General features: G+C 35.1%; 1 protein-coding gene and 1 pseudogene across 1 annotated transcript in view; both read left to right on the top strand.

The window, feature by feature from the left end:
- PURG (purine rich element binding protein G) overlaps positions 1-11,406 on the top strand; it is a 37,611-nt gene extending 26,205 nt beyond the window's left edge. The window contains exon 3 of the mRNA XM_017536026.2: positions 10,508-11,406. Within this exon, the coding sequence (XP_017391515.1) occupies positions 10,508-10,612 (105 nt within the window). The 3' untranslated portion in view covers positions 10,613-11,406. The remainder of the gene's footprint in view (positions 1-10,507) is intronic.
- The window catches only part of LOC108309184, a 10,394-nt pseudogene continuing 8,857 nt past the window's right edge, over positions 10,681-12,217 (top strand).

Raw genomic sequence — 12,217 nt, 5'->3', positions numbered from 1 at the left:
CTTTGGTATCACTAATTGAGTTTTTAAAAGGAAAATTTGATACCTAAGAATCTGTTGTATCAATTTATTGTTTTTATAATTGAGTCAAGATATATTTATGCAATTTTTATGTTAATAATAGCATAATAGCAGTAGCAATAATAATGTGTGGCTTAGGGGTTTCAGAGCTTTTTAAAAAAAAAACAAATTAAGTATGTGTATATGTTTTTTCCTTGACCATATTGAACTTGTGATGTGGAGTTAGAAGCCACTGTGTGAGGTAAGAAATAGCAATTCAAGGGGAATGAGAATATTCATTTATTTATTCAACAAATATGTATTGAGTTCTTCCAATAGGCCCAGCATTGTACTAGAGAAATTGCTTACTGTTTTTATTTTTTCCCCTCTAATCTAAGGTGGAGATGATAATGAATAGTAAAATTATATGTTTTAGATGTCTTTGTATGGTATAGGTAGATATGGGATAGCAAAAGCCTTTGGTGGGTTTCACTTGGAATTAGAAAAAGAAGTAAATTAGAGAAATAATTGACTTCTGATGATAGTTTTAATTTTATAGATTAGTACTTGGCATGACATGTGGATAAATTCTGTCAAAGTCACTACTGTTTTCTTCTCAAAACCAACAGAATTTTCTCACTTATTTTTAGAGTTGTCAGATAGTGTAATAAGGTTATTTCTGTAGGAAACTGGGAATTCATTGGATATTTGACTCCAACTGTAACCTCTTTAAAGCTGATGAACGAGTGGCCCCTTAGATTTGAAGTGGTAAGGTAGTCATAAATTAGGTGCCCAGACACTGGCATTCCACATGGTTTTAAAGTACAGTAGACCCTGTATACACTTGACTGTGCACCAAGCAGCTTAAGGTAAAATCTTGTTTCCTTCCCACCGAAAAGTTTGACATGCATCATCAGTCTCCTTTTTCTACTAGTGCCGTCCTGCTGCTTCACTGGTAGCCCCTGATAGAAAATCCATGTCCTCCATAGAGAATTTGTCGTGAATCCCTTTCCAGAGCTTGCTGTTCTCTATGTGATGGTTTGAAGGGAGAAGTTTTGAAATGAAGAAAAAGAAAAAAAAGGGAAAATGCCAACCATCTTCTGATGCTTCAGGAGGAATATTGTGTTTCATTGTAATGCATTTTAACATTTTTATTAAGATAGATTTAATGAAATGCTCAGATCTTAGCATATCATTCAGTCAGATTTGATGAATTTGAAGGCACATGTCTGTCATCGCATAAAGTTCCCATGTACCCCTCCCCAGTCAACACTCCCCAGACCCTGACTTCCAAAAGAAACCACTGATGAGATTTCTATCACCACAGGTTAGTTTTGTCTATTCTGGAATCCCCTGTTAACTGCATGCATTTTTATTTTTCTCTTTTCTCTTTTCTTTTCTTTACTTTTCATGACAGGATCTCACTCTGTCACCCAGGCTGGAGTGCAATGGCACCATCTCAACTCTCTGCAACCTACACCTCCCAGGCTTAAGCAATTCTCATTTTCAGCCTCCCAAGTAGCTGGGATTACAGGCACATGCCACCATGCCCAGCTAACTTTCGTATTTTTTTATAGAGATGGGGTTTCACCATATTGCCCAGGCTAGTCTCAAACTCCTGACCTCAAGTGATCTGCCCATCTCAACCTCCCAAAGTGCTGGGATTACAGGCATGGGCCATCATGCCTGGCTTGCATGTATTTTTCTCTGTTTGACTTATTTCACTCAACATAATAATTCCGAGATTGTCCATGTTGTTGAGTCTATCAGTGGAGTTTTCCTTTTATTGCTGATACTTTTTTAAAACAGGCAAGAAATAAGCAGATCATTGCTTAATATCTTGATTGACACATAACTACTATTAAAATCATGGCAGCAAACCTGCAGTAAGAATGCAGGGGGAGAAAATGCCCTCTTATATAATATTAAGTGACAGTGCGTCTAACATTCAAACAACTCTCTCACCTTAATTAGCATTATATGCATCAAGAACTACTCTTTTGGGAGACTCTAAATTACTAAAAACAGAACCTGAGTTCACATCAGCAATTGTAGTAGCCATAAAACTATTACTGTTTCCGTCGCTTTATAGTTCTGCTTTGACTTCAGAAACTAGTTGTGAAAAATAATCCCATTTGAGAATATTCTTTTTTTTTTTTTTTTTTTTTGAGACAGAGTCTTGCTCTGTTGCCCAGTCTGGAGTACAGTGGAGTGATCTTGACTCACTGCAACTGCAACCTCCACCTCCCAGGTTCAAGCAATTCTCTTGCCTCAGCCTCCACCGTAGCTGGCGCCTACTACCACGCCCAGCTAATTTCTGTATTTTTAGTAGAGATGGGTTTCACCATGTTGGCCAGGCCAGTCTTGAACTCCTGACCTCAAGTGATCCACCCACCTCGGGTTTCCAAAGTGCTGGAAGGATTACCTGCATAAGCCACTGTACCCAGTCAAGGATATTCTCCTTATAGTATCTCCATTATCAAAATGTGCTGGAAAGAATGCTTTACTTGTTTATCAATATGATGATGCCTCAGGAGCTTTTTTGCATTCTTAAAATTATGTAATATAGATCTGATGAACTCAGTTTTATTATTAGAAACTCATTTTGATCTGTAATTCCAAGCAAATATTATATAAATGAAATGAGTAGATACAATAAGAGCACCATCCAGATTGCATTTTTGTTCTTCCAAAAGTCCTAAATTGTTTGCCATGTTATGCAAAAATTCATTGAGATTCTGGGGAGTGGCAGAAAATTTAAGCAAAGATTACACTGTGATTCTAGGGAGCCATAGTAAATTGTGTACCGACAAACCTAAAGGGTGAATTTTGACTTTCTGCTATTGTCTTTTTCGAGATAATTCTACAGTTAACAAAAAGGGGGCTGAACTTCAACAAATAAAGGAGAGAATTGGGCTGGCCTTTGGCTAGTCCGCCCCCATTCTTACCATCTCCACCTTCAAGACCAAGGAGCTGCAGGAGCACGAAGATATCCCAAAACATTGTCACATACCAATAGCCATTTCTTACTTTTATAAAAAGTTAATATGGCTTTTTTTTTTTTTTTTTGAGACATAGTCTTGCTTTGTCACCCAGGCTGAAGTGCAGTATAGTGGGGCAATCTCAGTTCATTGGAACCTCTACCTCCCGGGTTCAAGCAACTGTCCTGCCTCAGCCTCCCAAGTAGCTTGGAATTGCAAGTGGGTACCACCATGCCCGGCTAAGTTTTGTATTTTTAGTAGAGTTGGGGTTTTGCCACATTGTCCAGTCTGGTCTCAAACTCCTGACGTCAAGTGATCTGCCCACCTTGGCCTCCCAAAGTGCTGGATGGCAGGTGTGAGGAACCATGCTGGGCCAATTTTCTATATTTATACAATTATTCAGCCAGAAAAAGAGTAGACATATAGTACCATAATGCTTATATCAGTTCAGTGGGGGAAAAAAATGGTACCCTGAAGAAATAAGAAATATAGCCAGAGAACGGGAGAATACTGATAAAGTTTCAGATTATTACCGTTCTTGAAATACTTCTCATTCGCTTTTCTCATTTGTTTCACCTACCACTGAAATAGACATGCTTTCCTTTTCCCCTGTCATACTTACTTTTTTCTTCAAGTTCCTAAGTTATTTTACCATGTTCATATTTCATTCTGATAATTCCAAAAATACTGAAATGAATCTTCTCTTTAACATGACCTACTTTAGTGTGGAATTTGGCCTAAGTCTTATTTCTCATACAAAAGCAGTTACATTTGAATTACCAAGAGAATCTCGTTAGTATAATTTAACCCAGAAGGGCAACTTGCAGTGCTGTCATACTACGCCTCAAGGATATATCTTCTAAAGATTGATAAGCACTTTTGAGCAATCGCTCAAAAGTGTGAATTAAGTCTCTAAACAGTTCATTATCATTTTGGTTGTAGTAATTAATTTTAATTAACTGCTGATAATATTTGTTTCCAGATGAAAAAATGAGGATATGGTCTTTGCTTCCATTTGACTATGAATAGTGCTATCCATTTAATGTTAGAAAGGTAAAAGAGATCTCTCCCGGGCACAGTGGCTCATGTCTGTAATCCTAGCAGTTTGGGAGGCCGAGGCAGGTGGATCACCTGAGGTCAAGAGTTCGAGGCCAGCATGGCCAACATGGCAAAACCTGATCTCTACTAAAAATACAAAAATTAGCCAGGCTTGATGGCGGGTGCCTGTAATCTCAGCTTCTTGGGAGGCTGAGGCAGGAGAATCACTTGAACCCAGGAGGCGGAGGTTGCAGTGAGTCAAGATCGTGCCATTGCACTGCAGCCTGGGCCTCAGAGAGAAACTCTGTCTCAAAAAATAAAATATTTTATATGGTATGGTTGCAAAAGAAGGAATAATGGTGGTTTAAAGGAAACATTTAATACACTTGTTCAAGAGCTCCAAAACATCACACTTTTTGGATTTAACTATCTTTTTTTTTAAAAAAAAAAAAAAAAAGGAAAATATATTTCAAATACTGTACAGATTCCCATCTTGAGAAGAACCAGTTACTATAATATAGAATTTTAGAGCTAGAAGAGACTTTCAACATCCTCTAGTCTTACCTCCTCAGTATTCAATAGTTCAAATATAATTATTGTCTTTTTACAGGTCGTAGCTTTCCTGCTCTAATTTCCAAAACAATGAAGAACGAGTAGTCCCCAGATCCCTTTTGTGTTTATGTATAACTGTCTTTTCATTCCCCTGATACTCCCCATATTCATGCTAATGATTGCAGCCATGAGGATTATTTCCTTGATTCATTATGCCTGAATTAGCTTAAGAAAAGAATAGTCTACCTGATGCACAACTTTTAATGTAAATGCTTGGCAAAGGTAAAGATGACTCATTCAGAGTTTTAGAAGTAGTTGTAGTAATAATCAATTGTGTCATTGGTACTCTGGAAGACATATCATATGGGTTTTGCCATAGCGATTCAAGAGTGAGTTAATACTACCCTATTCAAGAGTAATACTACCCAATTCAAGAGTGCCATTTCAAAAGTGAGTAATACTACCCTATTATTTAAGACATTGTAATACTACCTACCCCATTGTATGGGTGAAGCAAAAGTACACCAGCACAGCTTTTTGTGGGGGTTAGGGGTAGGAAACCGTTATGGTGAAGTTCTTTTTTCTCTCAGTCTAATTTCTCATTCATTCATTTAAATCAACAGATATTTATTTGGCCTGTGAATAAATAAGCCTTATAATTTGGCCTTAGAAATATGAGTTAATTATTTCTCTGGGTCTGGATAATATAGCAGACAACTAGATCCAGTCTTTGGCCCCAAAGAGCGTACAGTAGATACTCACAACATGGACAATTTCTAGATAACTGCCCAGAGAACAGAGAAGATACAAGATTATTATAAACCCTGTGCAGCCCAACCACTGCACAAGCAATTTATTAACTTTGCCTTGCTTATTGGGATAAAGTGGGAAATAGCTGTTATAATTAGTTGTGAGGCTTTTTGGAAATGAAAACAGCTACAAAACAGCTGAATAATAGAAAACAATATTAAATTATAGGGTAGAAATGACTCTCATAGGTATGTTCCATATCTATGTCAACACTATAGGACCACTACCAGGGAAAATCTATTTTAGGTAAACACAGTCGCCTAGCTTTTACAAAGTTAAGAAAATACCTGCGTGTATTAACAAGAAAAATTGTGGAATCTTGTATTATTTTGGGTATTACATGAGCTAAATATAGTTGGACTATCACACATACTATGAAGTTTCTATAAATCTGTAGCTTCTATTAAGAATTTCAGTGTTTATTGGAAATAGTTCTCCAATGTTTAAATGCTGAAACTATCCAAGGCTATTATTCACAAACAAGGGATTGTATTTTAATACTCAGAAACTGTAGGAAGGTTTGTTAAATAAGATGAATATCTATCCTATTACTAACCTGTCAGTATGTTGGATTTGGGGGAGTTATCAGTGATTTATTATGCCAGATCTTTTTTTATTTTAGTTATGTTTTTAAAATTTGTTAATTCAGAAGACGAAGTTGCCAATTTATATCCCACTGTATACCCTCAAAAGTTGAATTTATAGAATGGGCCATGTCTTTAAGATGCTTTTATATAGTCATTCTTTTTTTTTGAGACGGAGTTTCACTCTTGTTACCCAGGCTGGAGTGCAATGGCGCGATCTCGGCTCATCGCAACCTCCGCCTCCTGGGTTCAGGCAATTCTCCTGCCTCAGCCTCCCGAGTAGCTGGGATTACAGGCACGCGCCACCATGCCCAGCTAATTTTTTGTATTTTTAGTAGAGGCGGGGTTTCACCTTGTTGACCAGGATGGCCTCGATCTCTTGACCTCGTGATCCACCCGCCTCGGCCTCCCAAAGTGCTGGGATTACAGGCGTGAGCCACCGCGCCCAGCCCCTATATATTCATTCTTATACCTAAGTTTCGGATGCTCAAGGAAGGAACCCATTTAGACAGTTATTTAATGTTCTGTGACTATGACCTAATCCTGATTTTAACATTAGTACTTTTATGTTCTTACCAGCTTTTACCGTAATTAAATGGGGCACTACACCACAGAGTTTAGCCTATGGCATAGTGGAGCCCAGGTCATCTGTCACAGAGAATCATAATCTTAACATTCTCTCTTTCCTCGGAACAATAGAATTTTAGGGTGGGGGAGAATATTAGTTTATAATGAGGCAACTCTAATTTTTTCACACTCAGAAGAAACAAAAATATTTAAAATTGAACACTCTGTGCATTCCATTTATTTGCAAGTACATATTAATATGATTATTACATGAGTAAGCGATCTTTATTTTTATTGCCATCCCTGATTTGCCAAATTTAATAATATGGAGAACCTCCACATAGTTGCATATTATTTTATTTGTTCCACATGTTGGTGCTTTGTTCTCTACTGTCCTTTTGTCATTATATTATCTCTGAACATTTCCTTTTAGTGTTTCTATTTAGACTAAAGAAGTAGAAGCATGAAAATTAATAACCCATGCATCTGACATTTTTGCCGGACCTTATAGGAATGAGCAGTTAATACTAGAACCCTCAATGTTTAATACTGTTTTCAAACCTCGATTGTTACATATGTTGTCAGTTCAGTGATTGAAGACAATATGCATATGTAGACAAATAGATAAAAACAGGATAATTAAACCAGTGTGGTTTTCTTATTTTAAGAGAAAACACATATGACTTCTGTGCATTGCATGGCAGAGTATTACTATAATTTGCCTAAACAAATTATCATGATGTTTTCAGGTTTTATGGGAATGCTTTGACTATATAGTACTTGGATTTCAATCCTCATAATCACAAAGGCTCTTCACAGTTATTTAACACAAAAAAAACTAAGACTTTACTGTTTGTAGAAATTATCATTTATCTTCTTGGTTATATTTGTGCTAAATTTATGAATCTATACTCTACCGATATGAAAAAGGTAAAACTGTACATGTTTTAAAGTTTGAAAAGTACCACTGTGCATTTTAGAAAAATATTCGGTAATTTGTGGCACTTTGGTAAAGGAGTGTGCAATTATAAAGGTTAATCCCATTTTATTTTGTTTTTCTAATTCCCAGCAATTATTCTTACTAGGCTAGGCTTTAGAGACAAAACCAAACCCAATTTTAAGACTAGCACTTTTTTCCTGCTGGTAATTCCTGTTTTTCTAATTATATGGAACATTTAACTTAAACCATTCTTTGCAATGAGTTTTAGCTAACTCATTCTAACTTTAAAAACTTTAAGAAACATTTTAAATTAATCCAATGGTAACCAGAAGCATGTTTTAGGTATCATGATCACTTAGTCTTGCGCCTGATTTTAGTAATTTTCTGATAAAAATAACTAAATTCCCGAAAAAGAATATTCAAACATTTTAATTAGTTTTCAGTGGTCATAAATAATTGAGTGGTTGTTCATATAGTCATAATTTATCTAAAATCTGGAGCTGCCAAGACAGCTAAGTACATAGCTGTGCTTAAAGCATACCCATATCCCCTAAAGACAAATGACAAGACTTGAAAGAAACAGAATTCTGTATTATTATGGGTATCACATATATATATGCTATTTTACATACATATACACACACACACACACACACACACACACACACACACACGTACATTCTATTAGGTTACCAGTATTTTACTGTCAAGCACCTATGGGTAGTAGAAGCAAAATACAGATGAATATAAATGCTGAACTTTAGATGTTGGCACCAATATAGATTATGCATAAGCTATTGCAATAAAAGATATTCATTGTGCCTGTACCTGAAGAATTTACCTTAGGTTTTCTCTGGCCTTGTTTGTTTAAGCCTGCATGATCATTTTAAATGTAAAGACAGCAGGATATATGAATGAATGAATAAAATGATGGCCCTGTTTGCCATGGGATTAAATCCTCTGTTGAATTATCTGTGGGGCATTGGCTGCTGTATATTACGTCATAAACTATATTGTTCACAAGCAACATAAGTCTTATATACAGATCACAGAATTTAGAAATTATACATCTTTCCCTTTCCCCACAAAATGAATTCAGAATTGACAATTCAAATGTATAATTTTAAGCTGCTAATTATTAAAATTTATTAATACCTTATGGATTGAAGATTACATGAAATAAAAGCTGCAAAAGAATGCTAATTAATAATATAACTCCATATACTATCAAACTTCTGATAGCATTGAGTTTCTTATAAAGCCTTAAAATATTTTAATGATAAATTAATTACCTGGAAAAGAAGGCACTTTATTACCTTGAACTAGCTATTTGTCTGTATAGAATATGTCAAAAATCCCTTAAATTATTCTTTATCCTTTTATAAATTTATCCTAGTTATATGTTTTTCTAAAGCTTCTTACAGTATAATGTATTAATTCAAACTACTGTAACTTAACAGAAAAATTTTTAACATGATGTAACCAATGAATAATACAGAAATGAAATTCAAGAATAACAAAAATATATGTGATAACAAGACTGTTAGTCTAAGTTGGTCTACAATCATTTGAGATTTTTAAATGGTGTAAAATTTTAAGGCTTTTTCATTGAACAATTTTTAGACAGTTTTTATTTTTAAATCTTATTTTTAATTGGTACTACCTTGTCTTGAAATGTTGATCAAATGTAAAGGCAATTGTAATTATTAAGCCATTCCATTATAACTCAATTTTGTTTTAGTTGAGATTTTTTAGTGTACTTCTAAAACATTAAAACATCACTTTGTTTCTTTTTTGCTCAAGTCAGCCATACCTGGTGAGCTATCAAATTTAAATCATCAACATGGATGTGCTGCTGTGTATAGCAGTTTCCTCTTCAGAAAATTAGTACCTGATTTAAACAAGGAATTTAGTTCAGCAGAAAAAGCATAGGATAATTTTTTCAAAAGGGTTCAACCCTCTCAAGTTAAACCTTAGCATCTTTCTGACACTCATAAGGAATAGGCTTTTATCCAAGAAATTTTTTCAACAGTAAAATATTTCAAAGTGAGCAAACTCCACTTTCTTTTTTGCTCGAGGAGCAGTACACTTTTACAAAAACACATTTTTCTATAAGTTTACTTATCTTTAAGTCATTCTTTGTGGCGGCCATTTTTCCATCTCTAATTTTGAATGTTTCACTAAATGTAAATGCAGTTTCACAGACAGTCTTATCATTACATGATATAGAAAGGAGTCCAGTTTATCAGAGGTCTGTCCTTGTTAAGGGGAGACCAAACACAAATTCCATGTCAGTTGTTCAATTTGGTTCATTGTTTTCTTTCAAAAATAAGATATATTAACCCAAAGGTATGTTAATGTCATGGCATGAACAATCTTCAGTGTAGACCTATTGAGTATTTTGTGATTCTGAGTAACAGACTTTTCTCAACTCTCCGTGATGCTAAATATTTTCCTTAGAAAGTTTTGTTTAATGTTAGATTGTTGTTCCGAAAGATGTTGGTCCTAGTGGGATTTTTTAAAACTTGGAAGACAAATAAACGCATGTATTACAAATATAGAAATGGTGAATTGTAAACTTACCATATAGTACTGATTTCTATTTTCAAAAATGTTTTGCTGTTAAATATATACAACATAAAATTGCTGCCGTACTGTAATTGAGTACTTTTTCCTAAATGACCCTGTTATCACTATTCCAGAATTAGAAGTTGGGCAGATACATGATTGATTCATGTGTCTGCATAGATGCTTCAAGGTATATTCTTCTCTTGGTGAGTAAAATTATATTTTCCTTGGCATCAATGCATTGAGATCTGAATATACCTGTATCTATCAATCCTTATTACACATTTCTTATACAGTAGCTTCAAATATGCCAAAATTGGCCTAGACACAACAAAAAATTGAGGGTTTGTTACATGCTTTCTAACAGAAAGGTTTTCATTGAGATTAATTATGGGTTTGTACTGTGAAAATAGTGGAACACCCTTGAAAACTTCATGTTTGCTAAATTAAAATTAATATTTTTTCTTTAGCTCACAAATTATCCCAAATCCAGAGAGAATATCAACCTTTTTCACTGTTGTCAAATCAAGCATAAGGAACAGCCCCATGATACTACAAAAACAGTTGAGGAATAAGGAATAAATCTCTTATGTTACACCTCAGAATAAAGGCATTCGGTGAAAGAAATGAACTGAAGTTCATCATGAATGCAAGGCCTCTGTACTTGACATTCCTCCACGGAAAGGAAGACAAGTATCAACACCACTGGCATCATTTCCAAACTGATCTTACGTAGAATAATTTCCACCACATTGAAGTACTTTTCGACTCTATCCAGTTTTTAGGTTTTGTTTTTTTAATTCATCAAGCTTTTCCGTTTTCAAACCACCATTTGTCAGCCTTGAGGTAGAGAGACATATAGATTTGAAAATACTTTCTTAAGAGATCATGTAACTATATAACTCTGAATTTAAAAATTGAGGGGGGGAGGGATAATTTCAACCCACTGCCTCTTACCAGAAACATTTTTTTAAATCTGTAACTGCTTTAGTGTTAACAGGGTGCAAGGTGGTTTTTGTCCCGTATTGTTCTTAAAAGGTTCTCATTTATTGTGATTGTATTGTACTGTATGAAAACAAATCATAAATTGCCTTGTATTGTTTATAATAGACCATAACACGTACTACTCAGTTTTTATGTTCCAAGTTTTTCAGTGATGCATGTTAACAGTTAGGTCCTAAAATTCTGTGGTGCTAATTCTCCCATACCCAATGGTGCTTTTGTGGATGCTAACTGCACACATGCTGAACAAAGCTTGAAGTTTAAAACTTTCCTCCCTTCCTCTGTTTATATGAAGTAAAATAAAATAACTTGAATTTGTCTCAAAGTATCACTGACAATCTAATAAACTTGTTTATATGTGTGATTACTTTGGATTCTTAATTATTTTACGGAAAGCATCTCAGCTCTATTGGGCCCCAAAAGTTGATTTTGTGTTTATTTCATTATATCATTTGTGCCCCAAAATTTGTGGTATCTTTAGGAATTTAAATGCAGTTTGTCTGGCTTACAAAATCATTTTTAGGTAGGATCTATAGAATAAAGACCTATCAGAACTGGAAATAAGTAAGTTGAGAAGATCAAAAATGTGCCAATACAGTCTATTATAGTGTGTTTTTCTATTTTGTAATTTATTAATAAGGTTTTATCACCTGGTGGAGCCAGGAGATAATATTTGCATGAAAACAAGTATGCCTTCAAACAAGTATGCCTTCAAAACCTTTATTGCAACTCAAATGACATTGAAAAGGCCATCCCTATATGCTGATATTAAAAGTTCCCCTCCTCATATATGAAAATAAGATCAAAAAAATTAAATTGGAATTTTCTAGGACAAACTGACATCATATGCCAGAATGTCATAATAGATAAACTCATGGCAATGGTTTTATTGGATTTTTAGCTTCTGCATCTATATTAAATCACAACAGAAGGCCAAGTGAACCTGCTAATATCTTCATGAGGGCAGAGGGCTGTTTCTCCCAAGCCAGAGATAAATTCAGTATAAAGGCACTATGTAAATTTGCATTCCAACCTTGGTACTTTGCCTAACTCTTGGGTAATGTTAAAAATTGAAAAGAGGCCGGGCGCGGTGGCTCAAGCCTGTAATCCCAGCACTTTGGGAGGCCGAGGCGGGTGGATCACGAGGTCAAGAGATCGAGACCATCCTGGTCAACATG

The sequence above is a fragment of the Cebus imitator genome, unplaced genomic scaffold, assembly GCF_001604975.1.
Source record: "Cebus imitator isolate Cc_AM_T3 unplaced genomic scaffold, Cebus_imitator-1.0 Scaffold5, whole genome shotgun sequence".
In the NCBI taxonomy this organism is placed as follows: Eukaryota; Metazoa; Chordata; class Mammalia; order Primates; family Cebidae; genus Cebus; species Cebus imitator.
This window is presented reverse-complemented; position numbering and strand designations above follow the sequence as displayed.